The sequence below is a fragment of the Pleurodeles waltl genome, chromosome 4_2, assembly GCF_031143425.1.
Source record: "Pleurodeles waltl isolate 20211129_DDA chromosome 4_2, aPleWal1.hap1.20221129, whole genome shotgun sequence".
Classification (NCBI taxonomy): domain Eukaryota; kingdom Metazoa; phylum Chordata; class Amphibia; order Caudata; family Salamandridae; genus Pleurodeles; species Pleurodeles waltl.
This window is the reverse complement of record NC_090443.1, coordinates 108,113,920-108,137,240: the sequence shown is the minus strand read 5'-3', so window position 1 is coordinate 108,137,240 and position 23,321 is coordinate 108,113,920. Positions and strand designations below refer to the sequence as shown.

At 42.6% G+C, this 23,321-nt stretch overlaps 1 protein-coding gene across 3 annotated transcripts in view; it reads left to right on the top strand.

The window, feature by feature from the left end:
- Positions 1 to 23,321, top strand: part of LOC138292322 (ATP-dependent 6-phosphofructokinase, muscle type-like) — a 227,795-nt gene that overhangs the window by 172,507 nt on the left and 31,967 nt on the right. For all 3 annotated transcript variants that reach the window (XM_069230870.1, XM_069230869.1, XM_069230871.1), the window contains 5 exons: positions 9,023 to 9,086; positions 19,054 to 19,200; positions 19,981 to 20,051; positions 20,840 to 20,927; positions 22,764 to 22,916. In XM_069230870.1, the coding sequence (XP_069086971.1) occupies positions 9,023 to 9,086; positions 19,054 to 19,200; positions 19,981 to 20,051; positions 20,840 to 20,927; positions 22,764 to 22,916 (523 nt within the window). The remainder of the gene's footprint in view (positions 1 to 9,022; positions 9,087 to 19,053; positions 19,201 to 19,980; positions 20,052 to 20,839; positions 20,928 to 22,763; positions 22,917 to 23,321) is intronic.

Below are 23,321 nucleotides of genomic sequence, written 5' to 3'. Positions count from 1 at the left end.
ATTGCAGGAGATGCTGGACGTAAAACAAAAAAGACTCTTTTTTCACCCCTGACTCTAATGACTGGAAAGATTTAGACGAAGCCACCATCACCACCACAACCTTGGAAGCGGAGGCTTGTCTTTGAGGAGGTACTTGCATCCGAGCCTGTTCATATTACCAGGAACAAAAACATAAGAACAGAGGTGCCAGCCCTCCCCACTATTCCTCTGCCTCGTCCTCCGCCTCCACCTCCTCCACCAACAACCCCACCCCTATCACCTGCATCGCCACCTCCACAGACAATTTCACCACCTCCACTGCCTTCTTGACTGTCACCTGAGGGTCCCCAAATTCCTCCTATTATCAAAGCAGCCTCTTTGGCCATACTGAACCTTGTGGGACATCTTTTAAGCCAAGGCCACAGATGACCCATGGGGCGATTATGATGGCAGTAGTCAACAGAGGGAAAGACTATATCCATTGCCATCTTCCACTGCATTTGAAGCTGCAGGCACCACTTCCTGAGGGCTAGTGTCCTCATCAGGTGCCACCCTTGGCTTTGTATTTCAAGCTTCAAATCGGAGATTCAACAGCATTTCTTCAACATACCCTTTGAAGGGGGACATCCGTTTGGGCCACAGGTTGATGAGATGCAGTAAAAATAAAAACATCACCATTGTTAAATTCATAGTTGCCCTTCAGACCTTGGTTGCCAGAGGCCCCATTCGGAAGCTGCAGCCAAGACGAACCTCCAATGCAGCCTCCATGTGCCCACCCATCATATTAGAGGCAGCCTTTCCGTCAGCAAGGAGGAAGAGGGTATACAGGGGTAACAATTACAAAACCAGTGGTAGAGGCAGCTCCAGCAAGGGGCCTCCACCTCCAAGCACTGAGTTGCCCCACGTCCCCCAATCCACAAATCCTGTGCTGAGGGGAGACTGCAGCATTTCCTCGCCCAGTGGGAGAAAATAACATCAGACCGGTGGGTACTGACAGTGGTTCATCACAACTACTGCCTATAGTTTCTTACAACTCCTCCCAGCATCCCACACCACTCCCACATGCTCAGCAAAGAACATCTCAACCTTCTGGAGAAAGAGGTGCAAGCACTTCTTTACAAAAGGGGCCACAGAACCAGTGCCTCCACACCACTAGGGCAAGGGAGTTTAATCTCTTTACTTCCTCATCCCGAAGAAGGGCTACTCCCTGAGGCCAACCCTGGAACTTAGCCCCCTCAATGCCTTCATTCGCTCTGAACATTTCCACATGCAGCCCTACAGGAAATCATCCCACTACTTCAAAAATGTGACTACGTGACAGGGCTAAATGTGAAGGAAGCCTTTTTTCAAATACCGCTCAATCCTGCTCACATATGATACCTTCACTTTGTGGGAATTGGCCATCATTACCAATTCAAAGCACTTTCTTTCAGGGGCACGACTGCCCCAGAGGTTTCAACAAAGTGCCTATCTGTGGTCTCTGCCCACTTAATGAGACTGGGCATCCACTTTTTCACCTGCTTCGACAATTGGCTGACCACGAGCTAAGACAAGCAGCAATGGCAAGCACAACCCAGGCTACCATATCCCTGTTCTACTGCCAAAGGCTCACAATAGACCAAAACCCACCTGGAACCCCACTAAATCAGCCTCTCTTATGGTCTATACTCAACACAGGCACAGGCAAAGCAAACCGCAGTCCACAGAGGGTTTTGTCATTTTAGCATCTCTTACCTCTTTTTCAGCCCAAATGTCAACTCACAGTCAAATCTCTCATGTGCAAACTAGGCATTTTAACCTCCTGTATTGTAATAGTAACCCATGCCTGGATCCACATGCGTCTGCTGCAAAAAGCCTTAAGGCTCAATGGTCACAAGTAGAAGATGTAGTGTTGGCAAAGGCCAGTCTCAATGGTCTCTGCAACCTGTTACACTGCTTGCCTTTCCTAAACCCCTTTCAGCTGGTCACCATCACCACAGGCACACTTCAACCATAGTACCATACAAGGTGGTCCGTGCCCGTCATCATCAGGTTTGGCACAGCAGTTATCTTTAGCTACTTGCTAAATGACTCGCTCTCAAAGCATTCCTTCCAGCCTTTTGAGGCAATGCAGCCTCATCAAAACAGGCAGCATGACCACCATATATTATATCCAAAAACAAGACAGCACTCATTTCCCACTTCCTGTAATCACTAGTACTGAACACCTGCCATTGGGCACTCCACCACCCCTTATACCTTCTGGCAGAGTCCCTTCCAACGGTGAACTGTTATTGTCAGATCTGCTTACCAGGATGCATCAGCAAGTCCACAAGTGGGAACTATACCTGAAAGTCGTCGGCCAGTACTTCCAGCGTGGAGGTGTTTCATGCATAGACCTATTTGCCAACCTGAAAATGCGTAATGGATAAACATCACCTCCAGATACCCACCCCAACAGTCCGTGGGCAATGCATTATTGATGAACTGGTCAGGGATCTTTGCCTATGCTTTTCATCCTATCCTAGTCCTTCCGTGTGTGATACAGAAGATGCGAAAAACGCTCAAACCCTGATTCTGGTAGCTCCCACATGAGCGAAACAGCTCTGTTATTCAGCACTTCTAAATATGTCAGTCAAACCCCACGAGAAGCTTTCCAACAGGTCTGACCTTCTCATGCAGAATCAATGTCAAATCAGATACCCAGACAGCTCAGGCAATCGATTTAGCACCTTAGTTCTTAGAGTTTGCCTACTTGCGCTTTCCACAGGAGTGCATGGACAACTTATGGGAGTCCTGCAGGCGTACCACACAATTCTACTATACAAGATAACTGAACCAATTTGTTCACTATTGCATCTGCAAACACCTGCATCCCATAAAACTTACCTTCCAGGATGTCATCTGTTACTTTTTCCATCTGCAGAAATCAGGCCATGCATACTCTTCTATACAGCTCCATTTAGCAGCCATAGTTGGTTATATACAAAACAGCAAACACTCTTACCTCTTTTGCATCCCTGTTTTTAAGGCCTTCATGGGCGACCTTAAAAGAATCATCCCCCTCAGACTACCTCCTGCCCCTGCATGGAATCTCTGTGTTCTTTTCCAAACTCATGGGCCTCCTTGAGAGCCTCTGCACTCTTGCCCTCTGCAATTCCTCTCCCGGGAAAGTAGCCTTCCTGGTTGCCATAACATTTCTCAGACTCATCAGTGTGTTGTAGGCCCTCACACTAAGAGAACCATTCATTCAGTTTCACTGGGAAATAAAGTTCCTCCCCCAAGTGGTTTCTCCTTTCCACCTCATCCAAACTATAGAGCTCCGAGTCTACTTCTCATTCAGACTTGGTAGCAGGGAGGGCCCTCCGCACCTTAGATGTCAAATGAGCTCTCATGTATTACATCCACAGGATCAAGCCCTTCCACAAATCTGTCTAGTTGTTTTTAGCCTTTGTGAAACCCCACAAGGACTAGACTATTTCTAAGGCAGGTATTCTGAGTTGGATAGTCAAGTGTATCCAAATGTGCTATCATAAAAAAAACAAAAGAGTTCTCCCTGCTACCCCCACGGCACACTCTACAAGCAAGAAAGCAGCCACTACAGCCTTCCTTGGCAATCTCCTGCAAGCTGACTTGAGTAAAATAACCAATTGGTCAACAAAGCACACTTTCATCAAACACTGTTGTGGGGATATCTTAGCCCGCTAAGAGGAAATGTGTGGCCAAACAGTCCTAAGGACAAAGAGCCTGAATTAGCGTTAAGCGGTCGGGTTAAACCGTCACAAGCATAACAGATGTTTGTGATGGAGTAACCTTGTCAGCCAAACTCTAAATCAAACCCTTAGTTTCAGATGTATGAGTCATCCACACGCTAGTCTCCGCTTGTAGGGGAATACTGCTTGCAGTCTATGCAGAACATGTGTATCTACAGCAACACATGCTATAAACGGGGTGGAGTCACACTTCATCCTGTTGCTCCAAACATCCAAGCTGAACACTAGATGGCATAAGTATGTAGAGCATGTGAATCCACAGCACTTCACTCTACGAACAGATGCTTACAGGGTAACATTTTTCTTTCCCATCAAGACCATGAATTTGAAATCAGCCATCAGAGAACCTAAGACCGATCCCTAGCCTGCAGTCATTGCAAAAGGCTCTAAAAATCCATCTGCTTAACAGCACCCATCACCCATATCTGCAAATATTGCTACTGCACATGTTCACTGTAAATGGTTATTGTTTTTTATAACAGTCTGTTGCCCATGTGGCAAGGTTTGTGCTGTTTAACTTCTTTAATGAATAAATAAAATAAGGGCACAACAAACCATTCGCTATATTTGATGATCTAAGATCACCTCGATAGGCCCCTGCAGCAGTCACTAAAAGTGTTTCAACTCAGATCTCAAAAAAACGTTATATGTTCAAAAGAGTAAACTTGAAGGAAGTTTAAAATTTGTGGTTTACATTAGGAACTGAAAACATTTGAACCGATAGATATACATTTCCCAAAGTGTGAAAGTTTTTTTCCGTGTATCTCATTGTGGTTTGTACATGCTTCTTTCTTTGTTAAATTTTTTGGCCTTATGAATTTACTTGCATTTGCCCTTTGCACCACATTTTCTCAGTGTTTGCGTTGTCATCTTGTTCGAGATTTCCTCCATGATATCTAGGACTGAAGCACCTCCTTTTGTATTGTCCTCTAATTGTTCCCTGCTTTTGGTCGAGTCTTCCTTCCCTGGTAAGCCAAGCTCTCTAGCTAGTAGCTTTGTCTGATACTTTGTTTATTTCGCGTTTTTTATATCCTGAAGACTGTTATGTGCTTTAGTCGAGCAGTAAAATAGGAAGGTAAAATATCCTTCCTGGGTATACATATAACTACACCAAAACTGGATCTATTGTAACTTTTAGTTTGCGCTGATAGAAACCAGGCCAACTCGGGTTGGTGTGTGAAGTAATAAGAGGAGAGAAAGTTCTTTAATTGGGAGAGGCAAAAAGGAAAAGAGAAGGAAAACATTAGGAGCATGTGTCTGCCCTTCCTCTTTAGGTGGAGGTGAGCAATCAAATTACACATTTAAGTCAGTTTTCATTAGTTGTGATATGAGTCTTTTCTCTGAAAGATCAATATTCTCGACATGTTTGATTTTCAGGGAGAGAGTTCCAGTGATGGGACATCCCTGAAAATGACTTGCAGTAGCAAAGTCAGTGTTGACTTTATTTGTCTAAAGACAGTATGTAGAAGTCTCCTTACTTCTGAAACTTTTGCAGCGATACAAAGGGGAGGTTCGAACTTAAATTGGTTGTTGCAGTTTTTGTGCATTAAAAGTATGGCATGCAAGTCTCAGTTTCATTATTGCCTTCAGTGGTGCCCAGTGCGGGTCTCTCAATATCCGTGTTATTTGAGCAGATGGTTTTTGGCTGCATGGTCAGTCTTCCGGCTGACTGCAACAGGGCTTTTGTAGGTGTCAAAGAGTATTAAGGAGCTCCTATGAGTAATGCGTTTATCATATTCAGTCTTAGAAATGGTGTTAGATTGTATAACAGTACAGTCGTCTGATTGATTTGTAAAGGATTAAGGCATTTTAAACGAGACATTCTAGCTTGTCTTTCATTTTACTTGAGATCTTGCAAATCTAAAGACCACTTTTGCCCCCTACACATCTCTCTTCCATCTCCTCCACTTCGTGCCTGACAAACACCTTTCCCACCGCCCCATTCTATGTTTATTAGTTTACAAATGCTAGCATCATTTTGCACCCATGTTGATGAAAGTTTGAAAATCGTAATGTGAACCAATGTGGTTATTTTTGTCTAAATTTATTTCTCATTTTTTTGCTTTTCAAACTTATTTTTATATGTTTTTGCTTTTCACAGTTTATTTTTGACACTTAGTGAGGGCTCTCATCTTTCTGGATCATGGAATCAAGAGACCAGGCCACTCAAAAACTGTAACAAACTGGCCTTGTTTTGTGGTCAGACACCACTGTTGTTGTCTGTCTGGGATAGTCCAACTTTAAAGTTAGGGGTGCTCTGGTGAAGATTCCTCAAAATAGCACAGCTCCTTCTCCATCTCAAATCCACCATTTTGCAGCAAATACATTTTCACAGCGGAACTGCAATCGTTTGAGTATTAGCAAAACATCCTTAGCTTTCTTTTGGGCATCATTAATTGTTTTATTGCCCACTAGTTTTCTGTACTGAGATGTCTCATTAAAGAGCTAAGATTTCCTATTAAAAATTTCTAAATATACACATTGATGTCTCTCATTTGTTTTTCAAGTTCTGTTTTGACATACACGTTGGGGAAATATTCATAATACAGTTCCTTTCCCTGCGTTTTAACAAATTTCATGTGCAGCAAGATGGGACTACTAAGGTAACGCATCTCCACACAAGAATCTATAACATGCAGCTTGAAAGAGGAATAAGGTGACTGAGATGATGGGTTATGAGGAAACCGGGGAACCCAGGGGAAGTTAGAGCAGAGAAACACCTCTCGGGTCCCAGTCTGTGGGATGGACCAGCACCTACAAACTGAAGGTAGAGGTAAGTATATAATGGCAAAATCATAGAATGGATTCATGGAGCACAGAAACTCCCATTAGTGGGCTGCAATGGCAGCTAGACCCAGGAATACTGTATGGTCGTTGTTTGCCAGCTGAAGACTGGATGAATGTTCTGGAACCTTCAAAATAAATTAGCAGAACTGAAACAAGGTAACCCCTAACCAGATGCCAGAAATTGCAAGAAACACAAACAAAGTAAGTGTAAAGAGAAAAACAGAGTTAACACACTGATCAGCAGAAAAGCGATCAACAACTAAATGCCGTCAGGCACTATCTGCATGGAAGCCTCACCTTAAATTGTATCACTTCCTAACATAACTCGAAAGCAAGTCTGTTTATGCCTGGAAGTACATTTATGGAGCGTAGAGTACATAAGTATTGAAGACTGTGGCCGCAGTCTTGGATAGGTACAACACTGTTTCTGTGTGGTCACACCAGACACCAAATCAATCTACATAGTATGTTCCACCTCATCCGTAACCCAAAAAGAGGAAGCGGGCCTGCAGGCTGGCCTGCTGAAACTCTCCTATGATAACCCTGATGTGGCTGTGCTGCTGAAGCGCAGGGTGGAGGGGTGAAAGCACGGGCATGATGTGGAACATCGTGAGTACAAGCACTAAATTAAAGTTATAGAAATCAAATTCATTAATACACTAATATTACAGTTATAAATTCTAAATATAATGTCATACAAATGAGATGTATGGCCATTTGACTGAGTGCTGGTAATTAATGTTGCATTTCACAGCTCCAAATAAATATTTCCGAATTCTTAAGTCCGTTCTCTTTTTTGTCTGAAAAACATTAAGCATTTTTACAATGCATGTTATCTAATTAACATGGGCAAACTTACCTTATGTGAAGAATATCAGTGGCCAATGCATTTTGTGATCTAAATTCACAATATATCACCATCTGCCAATATCTGTTGCAATACAGTACCATGAATCGGTGGGCTTATTCTATAACAACAACAGTGTGCTATAAATGACTTCGATTTTGGAGGAGACAGAGGAGTACTACTTTTTAAATCATATTTTATTAGGGTTTTTCACACAATTCAGTGCAAGCTACTGCCCACAAGAGTGAAACTTCACCTGTATTGTACACAGTACTGCTTGATAGCATCTGCTATAGTCTCCCATTCCTGAAGTCTTATTTATGAAGCTGTTTTCCCAGCCACAGCACATTGTATTGCTGTCTCTCCTATCGCCCTCTCGACCACATCAGACCTCCATAGTGACCCGGTGATTTCCAGCTCATGGCTACTCTACATTTGGGCTAATACTAGTGCTAGATCTATGCAGCCACTTTTATACCTCCCCTTCCCTCCATGTGGAAACGCCTGTGGGAAGCATGATTCAGGACACAACATCACTGGCATATGTACAGGCTCATTAACTATGCATATATATGGGGGTGGTCCCATATCATGTAGTAATTTAGGGCAATAATCCCAACCAGTCCATGTTGTCCTGCTTACTCTGATGGTCATTATAGGCCCTGTGTAGGAAGTTAATTTTGAGAGTAGAAAATTGCCTTTGTGGTATCATTTAGCTATGTAAACAACCAACTGAAAGTGCTGCCCCTGAAACGGATTCAGTACGGGTGCAATGCCCCCTTTGCAGAAACCATTGTTTGCAATCCGTATGGTTAGAAATTTGAGACAGGCGTCTGTGAGAACATACCTTAAAGCTACCGAGTTCCCTTAATATAAATGAGATGTGACATCTGCAAAAAGAGAAAGCACAAGATCGTAGGTTTGTATTGTGGTAAAAAAAATATGTATGTAATGCTTGCATTTTACTTATCGACTGGTTATGAGTGTGGGCCCCATTAGAGTTCATTGTTTTTACTCATTGTGTCACTGCAGACGGGTCAACCATTTGCAAATCATCCTTCATCCTACTTTGATTGGAGTAGTCTAACTTTCTGACCACCATCTACTATGTGGCAATATAAATGTGTTGTAATGCAACATATGCTCACTACGGATTGCCAATGTAGCCTCACATGAAGCTACCCTGTACCTGTTACGCTGCAATATTGTATTATCCATCGGTGCATAGGAAAATGTCTTCAGCCCTACACAACTAGAAAGGAGCTCTATAACTGCAGTTTGACAAAGGACTTTAAAACCCAAGTAAACGGAATTAAGGTGTGATCAATCATAACCCAATATATATAGTTTAAGAACTTTTCTAGGCATCTCTGTTGTAGGCAGTACTTAATGATAATACATTTTACAAATTATATAGTTACTTTTTATGTTTACATTTATAGGATCATATTTGGATGTAATTTGGACTATTCACTGGGCATATTTTGTATTTTTTGTGTATGAGAAATGTTACACCGGCCCGAAAATGTGAAATTACTAAATCAGTGTTTTCTTTATACCTGTATTATTAGTGGTTAACTGACAGGCCGCAGTTGAGAACGTATTTTCCATATTTTTCCCTTTAGTATATGAATTATTCATTTTTACCTTTTTGCAGGAATTTTCAGAATAACTGGAATGTTTACAAGGTCCTGGCTCATTTGCATCCGCCTTCTACTAAGGTAGGGTCCGCAAGAGCTTCAGTGGATTCCTCTTTTCCCGTTTGTATTGAAAGATATTTGGAATTGTTTGTATTGGAAAGTATTTGGAATCTCAAGGATCATTGACTAATCGTCTGTTGGATCTTTCATTCTTTCATTCTTGATGGATAGATCTAAAGATAAGTCGTTACTGTTGAGTGCTGTAATTCTTTGGGAGCAGACTGTGGCGCTGAGACCTCTGTTCTATTTCAAACTGCTCCATTTTTCCACATTGTGTGATCCTAAATTGCAAATTTCTAATCTACATTGATTGGAACAATTTACAGATTATATGCCACAAAGAAAATTAAATGTTTACTGAATGGGGCTCTGAACAGCCACACTCAGATTTAGTTAAAAAGCTCAAAACGTTTAAGTATGTTTTCTGTGTTTGGCAATGAATTCCGTCGCCATGTTTCTAAAATGCTTGACAGTCAAGAATAGATCTATCAAGATGGTTGGATCTGGAGGTGTGAGAGGATAATGGTTCAAACTGTATAGTCTGATGAAAAGACGATCAATGGGAGAAGGTACATTTAAATTCATTTGGGGGTATGAACGCTATACATCTGCAGGGCATATTCTGGGAGAAGTAAAAGTTTTTTAACAAGTAATCATACTTGCTGGTGAGATTCTGAAGTTTGAGGATAAAAAGTTCTTCATGCAAATGCATTTAACTGCCTTGTTGCAGTAGTGGATATTGGGTAACATACGTGGCGAAAACGCATGGGACAAAAAAACTGTTGAAAGGCTAAAGAAAGATTGGGGCCAGTGGGCTTACAGTGGTGGTGCGGGCATACTAGTGTGACTTCGCAGAGCTTTCCTGCCTTTCTTATTTTACTTCATTTATGTATTTATTTATTTATTTAAATAACACTGAAAGGGAACATCATATGTTCAACCAGCAGTAGTCACAAGCTTTAACCCCATGCTAAAGGGTACTCACAATATCCCTTTTTCAGTGTGGAAGGGTATATAGATGTAATCAGTGTCAATCATTGGGGTAGCATCTTTTCAAAAAGACAACATCATCACCTTCAACGATTGAGAAAATGTACCTAACTCCAATGCACACCCCAATACAGGCTGCAGAATAAATAACTTTCGCATTCTTGGTTAGGTGATTCAGTTTATTGTTAAGGACTTTATGACAGGATATATTTGGTTCTTAAGTAAATGTGTGTAAAATTGTAAATATTTATTTTCAAGCCATACGTTGTCGTATTATTTTGACATGGTGAAAATGTTGATAGCATCATACTGTAAATTGTAATTTCTTAGTGTTGCTTTTCAGATCTTTGACCGAAATAACGGGCTTGAAATTGAAATCAAAATCATTTCAATTTACTGGATTAGTTGCGGCATATATGTCTCTAACTGTATAGCTGCGCGTGTTAATTAATTCATCATCCCTCCTCCAATGAGTGTTCATCCTCTCTGCTCCTCGATTCTGCTAATAGATATTGTCATAGGGGGTTGCAAATACCCCTCAGGTGTGAAGTGATTGGTAGAGTTTCAGCATATGTTTCCACAGCATCATTACAAAAAATATAAGGCTTGATTTATATATTGGCAGAGAAGGAATAACGATGGAGTTTCCTCCCTGCAAACAATATGATGTGTCCCCTCAATTTAAGCTCGGCTGACAATAGTTTGACCATGGTGGAGACTAGTCTGACGGCCCGACCGAATAAAGGCCCTTGGAGGTTTGGCTATATGTCTGCCCGCCTTATGTATATGTGGTGGCATGTACCTATGTTTCAGTGCCTGTTACCGCCAGAAAATATGGGCAGTAAGGAGCACTGAAAAGTACTCAGTACCTCCCTCGCCATTGGAGGGAATTCCCGTTTTTGGCTGTTTTTTTTATTTTCAAAAGGAAATCCCTCTTTGGGATTTTCTTTTTGGAAATAACAAAAACTATAACATTGACATACAGTTATATCATGTTTGACGGATCGGTCAGCCAAGTTAAAATGCTTGGTCAGGAACTGGCGTGATGGTGGTTCCTGTCAAAGCTTGAAATGTCCGCAGGGCCAGTGGACATTACAAATTTTGGCAGACAGCACCTCCGCCAGGGCAACGGAGTTATTTACTCCTTCGCCTTGGCAGAGGATGAGCCGTCCTCCAAATTATAAATCAGGCCCTAATTTTGTGAACCCGTCTGATATTGTAGACGAGGGGCCTCTACCCCATTTAATGGCTATTCTTTGTGTTGCTAACAAGCAGGCCACGCGTCTCACTGGTTTAAGTTATCTTTGACGTGTCCTATTAGTGTCAGCAGCAATGAAGCCTCGACCTGCTAAGTTATCCTCTTTTTGAGCATTTCAAACACATGCAACCAAAAATTGGCTATTTGTGGGCAGGTCCAGGTGAAATGTAGAAAGTCTGCATTAGTGTGTCGTCACTTGGGGTTGTGAGGCACAGCATCCAAGCCTACTACATGTAAACCAACCGGGGTGTAATATACTTGGTGTAGAAGTTTGTAATATATTAACCTATGCCGTCTCTGGAGTGGTACCTCACTCGTTTGAAGGCAGCAGTAGAGCCACATCGAATCAGCAATGTTCCCTCCTTATCTATTTACCATCAGGACTTTTCCCCTCACGCCTGGCAGCCCTCTCGCCTCAGACATCAGTATATAGATTTGGGTTACAAGACCTCTTGAAATATTGGTAATAACAACATACTCAAATGCTATCAATGTGGGTGGCTCATTGGGAAAATCAGGATACAATGGCTGAATAGCATGTGTCAGTCTTACGTAGAGAAACATATTCAGAGGTGAATTGTCCCCCTTTTTACTTTGAATTATTAAATTGACACAAATACCCTACCTATGTACAAGACCACCCATTCTCATCAGGCCTGTATGCCATAGCTGTTGCTTAGCATCGGCTCCAGGGTGTCTGACAGTGTCAGGTTATCAATCAAGGGGAAATGGTGTAAATATATTTTACCCATTCAAGCCATTTGCGTCGATTTATGCCAGGCATAGCTGGTATTGGCTACTGTGCTGCCACGTGTTGAAGGTCGAATGGGTAACTACAAGATGACGGTATTTAAAATGGAGGGCAACACCATGGTCGCTTTTAACACATATGAGGGAAATCTAATGTATACATGATAGCACCTTGAGCATTCCTGCCTCGGCTGCCCAGGAATATAGTTCCAGATTTGCTACCGCAATCCCCCTCTACAGTATGGTAACAATAATATGTCCCACTTAATTTGTGGTTATCTGCTTATCTGAAGTTTAATAGAATTGTTCTAACTGTATTAAAGAATGCTCTTGTCAGCGGGATTGGTATATTAAAAAGAATACCATTTTTATAACAGCTATTCTCATGGCCATGGAAATTGATAGAGATTGCCGTCTAGCAGCTATATCTTGTGTTCTGAGTAAGGCTTGTCCATTATTTTATTTTAGTCCTGTCACTAGGTCTCTATGTATTTTCTTACCCAGATATCATTCTGGTTCCTCACACCATATAAAAGTGAATTCAAAATTAGATTTGGGGATGTTGTTTGTGATTGTGAGTACTACAGATTTTTTCCAGTTTACCTAAAGGACTGCTGTCGTCCGGAAGTGGAAAACTTCTCTAATGCTTCTCATATAATACAATGGCATATTTGTAGAGACAAGTAATATAGCTTCTCTCTGAAATAAGTACACCAGTTTGAGCATATTTCTCCTTCATAATACAATGCAGGGACTCAGTAGCAAATGCAAAAAAGTTAGGGGACAATGAGTGTCCCTTTCTTGTGCCACTGATATTTATTATAGGTGTCAGTTAACCATTTATTCTAATTCATCCATTTGGATTATTGTATAATAGAGCTATTCAGTCAACAGTTCCCTCAGCCAACCGTATCCTTCTCAGCACTGCAAACAGATAAGACCAACCAACAGAGTTAAACACTTTGAGCATCTAGCAGTGTAGCCACCATAGGAAGATCAGTGTTTAACTGATGTTCTAAGGAGCAGAAGGTTGTCATAAGTCAATGGTGAGGAAAAAATCCCGATTGTTTTAGGGATACCAGTTCTCTCATTTGAGAATGTAATAATTCACTATAATTTTGCCAATAATTTTTGTATCTAAGTTAATTGGAGAGATAGGTTTGTAGGAGGCACAATCAAAAGGACCCTTTTCCGGTTTTAGGAGAGCAGGAATAGTAGCTTCTCAAAGGGAGCGGGGCAATGAGCCTGTCTTTCCTGCCTCTTCAGTCACCTCATGGAGATGAGGAGCCAGTATAGAATACTCTTTATAGAATGCCTTTGTCTGACCGTCGGATCCCAGCGATTTTGCCCAGATAGTGTTTTAGTCACTGCTTGGTCACTTCAGTAGATAATGGTTCATTTGCTGGTTATCTTTCGTGGGCTTCCATCCATGTATGAAACATGTCAGGAAGATAATTCTGCAAGAGTTCACCTTGACTTAAAATTTTGGCCATTTATAGCTCAGGATAGAATTTTATAAATTGGTGTAAGATATCCTGCGAGTGAATGGGTTGCATGCCCTTCTCATTGACTACTTCAAGTATCTTCCTCACTGTTCATCTAGGATTTAATAGTCTGGCCAGCATTCTGCTCCGCCTTTTCCCTTCCCCATAGTGTCTTGCCACTATGTGTTGCCCCTAAAAATATAACCTCTTGCTCTGTATCCTCTCAAAATGTTGCTAGAGGGATGCCTATCTGTTTGCCACTGCTCCACTTTTGTGTGTGACTGTACCAATTCCACCCTCTTAAGATCCCTCTCTATGGTAGATAATATATTTCTTTTAATTCTCAAAACTCCATTCTGCTGGAAATACAAAGGCCCCTGATGTAGACTTTAAAGGCCTTCCAACCTGTGGAGTATTTTGATACTGAGCTAAGTTATACATGGTATTCTCTGTGGCTAGAGTACAATTGGTGCCAAACGTCTGCTAGAAAGCGAGTTTCCATTATGTTACTGAAGCTCTGGTTAGCGTATGAAGGGGATAGTTGTGGATCTGTAATGTTGCATGTCCAGTATTGAGTTGAAATATCCCCCCCAATATTACACCTTTTTAGGATTTTTCAAGTCCATATGTTCCAGGTTATTACGTTTATTTTCATTGGACCCCAAGTCATCTACTAACTCCAGTCAACAAGATCATGTCCATGTTTAGCATCTGAATAATTCTCCGTTTTGCAAATATGCAACCTATTTGTAAGTGTTGCGGATCTGTGCATACATCTTCTAGTTTCATACCATAAAATTTACCAGTTTTGATTGAGTAAAGCCCTTCTCTTGATGGCCACCCTCCACCCACACGAAGTCCCCAACAATGAGCAGTAGACCCCAATGCCCCCTCAAATCAAAACTCTCTCATGAAGTTTAAGACCACCTTCTCAATCTAAAGTGGTATTGTTGTGTGTCATGTTCCAGAGTAACCAGTGACCTACTACTACATGGAAATATCCCTGCCAATTTCCCCAGCCCATAAGAATGTCTTACTCCCCTCTTCAGATCACAATCTATTGTATGGATGTATATCACCCTATTTCAGGAGCATACGAAATTGTGTTACTGTGCTCAACCCTGTGATAGCTTGGAACAGAGCAGTCAGGCTTAATTTAGAGGCAATGTGTAAAGTATCTGTGGGACACTTCCAACAGTAACACAGTGAAAACACAACACAAAAGGTTTTCCACACCAGTGTAGAAAAATACAGTAATTTGTAATAAATAAAACCAGACCAAAACAACAAAAATCCAATTAGTAGAACTGGAGATGTTACATTTTATAAAGGTGTTACTGAAAATGCACAAAAATGCTTTAAGTGGCAACTGTAGATACCTGGTCGCCCCAGTTGGGAGTCACAAGTCCAGGCCGACTGCAATGGAGGTCGGGCCAGCTGCAGGTACCCAGTTAGGCCCACTGAACAAAGTACCTTGAATCCTGGTTTGTGGAGCATTGCGAGGATCTATGTCGAAGAAGCATTGCGCAGCTGAAGAGAAGTGTTGGTTTTGAGATGCGGCGAGGCTGCATGCAATGTCTTGCCTCGTCACTGAGAATTCCGCTGACAAGGGCTTGTGATGCAAAGTTAGGAGTTGAGGAAGTGCTGGGCAGTCAGAGCGATGCTAGTATAAACACATAATGGGCCACCCTAAAGATGACATACTACATTTGATATGAGTAGAATAATATGGTTTAAAAGTAATGATCCATATCTCTCAAGTCATTAGTTCTAATTCCAAGGTTTACTTTATTACAGTCTGTACATACAAAAATTCAATCATTATTTTGTACTTTCACAAAATTGTATAAACATAATAGATAGATTAGTAAACAAGCCTAAGAAGAAACCCAAACTGTCCCCCAAGACAAATACAATAAATATCCTCAAATCAAACGACCCACACATACACATACGTACCACTCACTCACTATTTAAAACATCAAAGTGATACAAAATACACTAATAATATAAAAATAATAAGCTTTCAATATATTAAATTCTCGATAATCTTCTATCTGTAATTAGTCCACCATAATTGATTTCATAATCTGTTAATTTTCAATATATATTAGATGGATTATAATTTCAAACTATACCCAATATGACATGATATAAAGTCTTTATGGATAAAGTGCACCAAAGTACTACAAAGTGAAATCAAAATGGATTGGATACGCCAACACGTGTCGAAAAGGAAGTTAAAGACTGCATGCATACAGGCTGCAACGGCAGGTCTGAGACATGTTTAAAGGGCTATGTCGGTGGGTGGCACAATCAATGCTGCAGGCCCACTAGCAGCATTTAATGTACAGGCCCTAGGCACATGTAGTGGCACTTTACTCTGGACGTACAAGTAAATTAAATATACCAATTGGACATAAGCCATTATAGGCATTGTAGAAGAAGTGAGCAAGGGCACCTTAGCACAGGTTAGCAGTGATAAAGTGCTCGGAGTCCTGAGGCCAGCAAAAACAAGATCAACAAAAATGAATGTGAGAGGCAAAAGGTTTGAGGAAAGACCATCCTAAAGCTGACCGGTCTAATAAGGAGGCATACATTTTTAATATTGACTTATTTAATGTTGAGTGGTATCTGCTAAGTCTTCCATCACCCGTTCAGCAATGAGTGTTAACAGAGCAATCAGAACTATACAGTCATGTGAGTGGAAATCGTATACTTCCTTAAAGGGTAGTAACTGTCAGCTGTAGCTGCTGTTGTATCCAGTTGTGTCCATATGTATAATGTGTCTTTATTTGTTGCCATTGTGCACTGCGTGCTGCATCAGAGGCCATCAGGGATTACCTCATCCCGTCAAAGAGTATTTTTTAGCCTCATTCTGTAGAAAGGTCATTTCTACATTAGGGTTGGTGAAAAGGTGGGTTTGTCGTTGTGAGTGACCTTCAGTTTGACTAGGGAAAGGACTGCATGCTCCAAGCCATGCTGCTTTAATTTTGATTTACCTTGAGTGAATGTCTCAAAGGCCTTTTGAACACCAGTCATGAAATTAGGATAGAGCGTTAACGAGGGTCCTCAATTGTTCAAATCTCTTCTCTCCCCCGCTAGCCTCAGGGCTGTGTCCCAGTTTCTGTAGTTTAGCAGTTTTTCTATTAGGGGGTCTAAGAGGGGTCCCAGGCAGAGACCTGGGCACCTGAAAACGGTGAGCATGCTTGACTATAAGATATGGTGGAAAGTTGCTGACCCTTACAGTCTTCAGCATGTTTTAATTAACGGTGCAGCATTTGCAGTTTCTGATAACTCTATGATGCACAGGTTACTCCTCCTTTTTCGCATGTCTGACCAGTTATTTTTCCAGTTTTTGTATTTCTTTGTGTATGCTTACGTTGTCTTCAGTTTCTGATATCCTTCATTCTTCGATATCTAGGTGTTTGCTGTGCTTGACAAGTCTTTCTTTCATTTTGTCCATCCAGTTGGAGAGGGTATCGATCCTCTTGTCTATAGCTTGTAAGCTTTGCTTCATTTCTGAAAAGGACTGCTTTGACATCAGTCACTACCATGTCACTAGTCTCAATCTCAGAATCTGATCCTGACTTATCCTCACATTTTGAGGAGGCCTCACCTCAAAGGATAGTTTTGATTGTTTGTGTTTTTTTGCCCTTCAGGAAATATATGCTGCCCAGTTGCAGGATTGTTCATCCGCCTCTTCGCACTTGCGCATGCAGCGCCTTGTCGCTGCTGTGTGTAAGTAGCTATTCTTAATTCTCGCTACAGTCAGAGCCGGTGAGGGAGGAATCTGAGGCCTCAACCCCCGCTCACCATGTTGTCAGGATCAGACCATGTCAGCACAGGGAGGAGCGTGCTTACCTGATATCTCACCAGTGTGTTAGTAGCTCAGTCCCTCTTCCCAGGGTTCTCTATCACCTCAGTCTCAAACGCTTGGAGTCAAGCCCTCTGGTCTTCCCTTAGTTATAGCAATTACTTTTCTGTGGGGGGTCGGCTATCTGTCTCCAGGTCACTCAGCTGCAGCCTGCTGCACTCCTCCCCAATCTCTTTGTCCTTGATGTGCCAGAGACCCTGCTTCTAGTCATAGCACCCACCGCCCCTCTATAGGGCAGTGTTTGCAGGCCTAATTTTAGCGCGTAATCATGGTATCGCTAGATCGGATGTCACCCTTACAGGGCCCTACCCAGACCTGCCAATCCGAATTTCCATTCTCCCTCCTGACTTTGGACACCTAATAGTCTCCCTAGGCCTGGTTGCCTAGCATGGCTCTAGCCTTCATTGTATTGATTGCCAACCCAAGATGCCGCAATGCACAATGCCCACATCCTCTCCAACTGCAGCTGCCATCCACCAGCAGACCAAGGCCATACCCATAGGCCTCTGCATTCTTTATTGTCGCCCGCTTGGCTGCCCTGATAACAGGAGTGCCTCAGTTAGGGGTCTACAGTGGAACAGGCCCACCTCTTATATCCACTGTTGCTCGATGAGGGCTATATAGAATTGTTTTTGTTGGATGTGTGAGCAGGGAGCCACTCTTTCAAGCAGCCACCATGGTAAACGACTCTCTGGTGTCCCCTTTTTTCTGTCTTTTATGTGGTATTAGCTTGTCTAATAGTGATAACTTTATACAGCGTACAATATAAGACAAAAGGTATCCATGTGATTGAAAAAAATGCATACTTTCTAATTCCTTAAGGCAGTGGATCTTAACATTTTGAATCCTAGGAACCCCACTCGATCATTATTGGAATCTGTTGACCTCCACTGAGTCATTACTGGAAGCCCTGTGCCCCAGCTTAAACAATTTCAATAATGTGAACCTCAATACACAAAAATACAGAAACAGGCATTCATCAAACAAATACGCAAATGAATACAAATTTTATTTAATTCACATAAAAAATCTAATTTTTCGTTTTAATGGGAAGATTAGAACTTTTCAGTATTCAACTGAGGCCACTCATCGCCCATACTATATACTGTTTGATGCATTTACACTGCACCCACGAATGAATCTCAGGGAACCAACTTCATTGTTTTAATCTCCACTAGCAAATTCCTTCACGTTTACTTAACATTTTAACACTTACACATGTGCTTCTTTATTTGCGTACATTGTATTAATCTGTTAATACTATTTAATTTTCCAGTGAGTCACAGACCACCTGAGTAGGCATCGCGGGCCCCCAATGGCCCCCGGACCACAGGTTAAGAACATCTGGCCCAGGTCTTGTTCTTAGTCTATTGATGCCAACAGTTACAAGCTGAGACTGGAGCCCTTGGATACACGATAGTATGTAAAGCTCTATGTATGCGGCAGTGACGCCACTAGACACAGAATAATACTCGGCCCTTGTAGAGAGCTTCCTTTATGTCATGGCGTTCCTAGTAAAGTGCATCCTTCTGCATTGACCCTAATGGAGCAGTGTGAGTTATCAGGTAATGTGCTGAGACACTAGATTGGTTTGCTCGCCTCACCCAGTTTGACCATGTATTTGTACAGAGCGGCTACACCCTTGCTATCCTGAATGTGGGCGCACCAGCAGCTGGGATGAACGCCGCAGTGAGGGCAGCAGTGAGGATCGGGATGATAAATGGACACAGGATGCTTGCAGTCCAGGACGGGTTTGATGGCCTTGCCAAAGGAAAGGTACGGTGTCATTTATTGAGCTCAGTGCAAATATTGGCCAACTTTAACTGCAGGCCTCTCAGTAAGGATTAGGGTCATTTTTCTTTGATATCAACGGCATTCATTGCCAGAAGAAAAATGCTTCCTCTCCTGGTTCATCCAGCTTGAGGTCCTTATGAGTCAGTTTTGTTCCTGTGTATTAAATAAAGCTCATTCTGTGTTGTTTGCTTATCATTATCGTGTTCCTCAGGCACACTCTGCAGGGAAACCAACTACTTCACTAGTGTTCTAAGATGCTGCATGCTCTGTATTGACATTTCTGTTCCATGAATTGCGTCATGTGCATGTTTATGCTCCCCACACACCTATACCTCTGCATTTCACAGAAGAATAAACTCGCATAGAATGAAAATATATGATATATGTATTCTTCTGATTAACTGTTTAGTTTATTTTGAAGATCGAAGGCTTAGCATGATGTTAAAACTGACACCATCAGCCGTGACTCTCGCTTGTGCATGTATTCCCTAGTCACCAGCTTTGCAGGAAGCGGAGACTGGCTCAGCTAATCAGTGGTATGAAAGGGCTGCCATTAACTATGGCTGTTTGCACGCAGGCCCCAGCTCTGAGAAACCCAAGCTTCCCAAGGTCCTCCTCCAGGTTGCAACACTGACCCTTGGTTATTTGTAGGTCCTGTTTATCGCTTTGTTGTGCACAGCTTACGATTAGGCCTGTTTTATCAGTGCTGATATGTCTAACAAAAAAATGTGTACTCATGCTCACTTCCGGTTTCCCTAACAGATTGAGGAGATCGGATGGAGTGGTGTAGGTGGCTGGGTAGGACAAGGTGGCTCCAGACTTGGAACAAAGAGGTAACAATGTAATAGTGACTTCATTGAACCTGTAGAAACAGACTTGTTAGGGTTGACTGTTTGAATGGTCTGCTATTTCTTGATTAGTGGGATGATTTAAATGGATGCATGCCTCTTTGCTTTTTCGGTATGGCAACAAACGATAAAGCCGGTAATTAGCAATGCAGGCTGGCAATTTGTGACTGGTTAAGCTGTGTGTCTCATTTTCCACATGTTATACAAAAGTTGAATGGGAAGGCCTTGTGCCGGGCAGATGCCCGCAAGTCCACGCTTATGATCATAGGAAGGCAGGCATTGGGCTGGTCTTGGGCATCTAACTTCCAGATGAATAGTTGCTTGTTTGTGGTGTGTTTCAAGAGGGTCAGCTACACGAAAGAGGTGGGTTTATTTGAAGTTGCTTCAAATCTCAAGTAAGATATCAGAGGTATAGCCATTTGGGTAGGACTGCAAATTTAACGCACAAGCTGCGCTTGGCACTCAAAAGACCACTCCGGGCCAACTTCCTTCACTGGTAAGGAGCCTATGGAGCCCGAGTTATTGGTCTGCAACTATGTTCCGCCCAACTCCTCTGCGAGTGTCTAACACCAAGACACAAACAGCTCATCGTGCCACACCCTGCTACACTCTTGCAGTGGAAATACGGAAAACATAATGGGTTATGTGGGTGCACCGAACTTCACTCTCCACTGTTGCAAGACAGGAAACTAATTGATATACTATTGACAAGACACTACAACTGAACTGAAGCCATATCTTCTGACGTTTGCATTAATATCTGATTTATTCAGGGTCCTGCCGAAGAAATACTTTGAGGAAATCAGCAAAAATATAAGCGATTACAGCATACATGGCCTGATAATCATCGGGGGATTTGAGGTGCGTTGCTTGTGGTTGTGTTCTGTTCTATTTTCAGAAAAAGCATTATCAGCATCTGGACTATTCCTATAAATCATAGAGCTGTCTAAGAGGGAGAGAACCGTTTCTCGTGCCCGGGAGTGTTTCGTATCAGTACTTTAAATGCACACTTAGTAGAACGTCTTGTCTTGTTCATGTGTTAATGTTATTTTACCTGATTTTATTTTAATTGTCTATTAGTTGTGGAAAGGGCAATGAGAGCAGAAACTGGTACGTGTGTTTATCCATCATTGTAAAATAATGTGCCATTTTATTCACAACATCCGACGTGCAGATAACGTAGACACTCAGGGGGTCATTCTGACCCCGGCCGGCGGCGCTAGCCGCCGGCCTGGCTGGGACCGCCAGAAGACCGTACCGCGGTCAAAGACCGCAGCGGTCATTCTGGGTTTCCCACTGGGCTGGCGGGCGACCGCCAAAAGGCCGCCCGCCAGCCCAGTGGGAAACAACCTTCCACGATGAAGCCGGCTCCGAATGGAGCCGGCGGAGTGGAAGGTGTGCGACGGGTGCAGTAGCACCCGTCGCGAATTTCAGTGTCTGCTGAGCAGACACTGAAATTCAAAGTGGGGCCCTCTTACGGTGGCCCCTGCAGTGCCCATGCCATTGGCATGGGCACTGCAGGGGCCCCCAGGGGCCCCACGACACCCCATACCGCCATCCTGTTCCTGGCGGCGAACCGCCAGGAACAGGATGGCGGTATGGGGTGTCGGAATCCCCATGGCGGCGCAGCAAGCTGCGCCGCCATGGAGGATTCAGCAGGGCAGCGGAAAACCGGCGGGAGACCGCCGGTTTTCCCTTTCTGACCGCGGCCAAACCGCTGCGGTCAGAATGCCCTGCGGAGCACCGCCAGCCTGTTGGCGGTGCTCCCAAGGACCGCCGGGGTCAGAATGACCCCCTCAGTGTTCATATTCATGAAACAAGGAGGTCAGTTGAAAATCATGCAAAGAGTCAGGGTGTGTAGGAGGCCTAAAGTGACAGACTCGTTTCAATGAATATGTTCCACAATGTTTAATGCCACAATCCCTGAAATTTAAAGACATACCTTACATTAAAAGCTTATTAGCCCATAACATACTATTTGGGCAAAATATGTTTTTGAGTGTATTTTTAGAACGTGTGTGTTTATTCTACTGTGTTTAAACCTTTGAGACCCTTAAATGACTATATCATTTCTGTGCTTCCCGCCCTCTCCATATTAAATGGGTTTTTCTCACTATGAAACACACTGCGTCATTTTGGCGTCTCTCAGGGATTGATAACACACGAAGTGTACGCAAAAGACCACATGCTTACACAGTCTGTACTTATCTCATCAAACCTGGACAATCTAGATATTCTTCTGCTTAGCTTGGCCCAACTACTGTCACCGTCCTTGCCTCAACTGTAAACATTTATCATAAAAAGTAAGGATTTGTAAATTTATGACATGAAAATGTGTGATTTACTAAGCCTAGCATCCGCCTAGTATTGCCCAGTTACTTTTGCCCACCACTTCATCTCCCCATCACATAATGCTTTCTGTAATTCGGTTCAAACCAGAACCCAAATCAAATGTACCATACTGTTGTATCTGCAGCTCATCACTGCTCAGATGCTCTGAAACATTGTGCTCCATGGAGCTAGATGTGCTCTATTTATAAGCCCTATAGAAATATAAAATAAGTCTTTTGGAATCTGCTCCATCCCACATGCTCTGTTAAATACTGCCCCTGTGACGAGTTCACAGCTCTGATGTGATGTAGAGAAAGCATTTGGAAGCAGGTGTATGCTCAGACAACTGGGATCTCTCCCCCTCAGGCTTTCACTGGAGGTCTGGAGATAATTGAAGGTCGGTCCAAGTATGAGGAGCTTTGCATCCCTCTGGTCGTTATTCCCGCCACCGTCTCCAACAACGTCCCTGGGTCTGACTTCAGCATCGGGGCTGACACTGCGCTCAACACCATCTCTAACGTGAGTATCTCTCCCTCGCCGAACTCAAAACAAACCAGGTCATTGCGGATGTGTTCCTCTGTTGAAATCTAGCTGACAAAATGAATTTCATATGTTTTTAGTCAGGAACGATTTTTACAGCAATTTACATAAGATCTACTGTGCTGTGAAGAAGTTATGGGAAGACTGCAAAGTCAGAACAATTTCAAAGGGGTCTCTGATGTTGTTGTGTACCAGCCAGTCAACAAAACTGTAATTTTCATTTTGGCATGCTGGCTTTGAACAAACAGAAGTGGTATCAACATCCATTATTCACGAGCGATGTCTATACCCATTGAATGATCTTTGTAATTCACAGGAACTATATCATGTCCTTTAAATGTAGATATATCAAAATATTACAGGTTGGCTCAAGGTCATGATGTT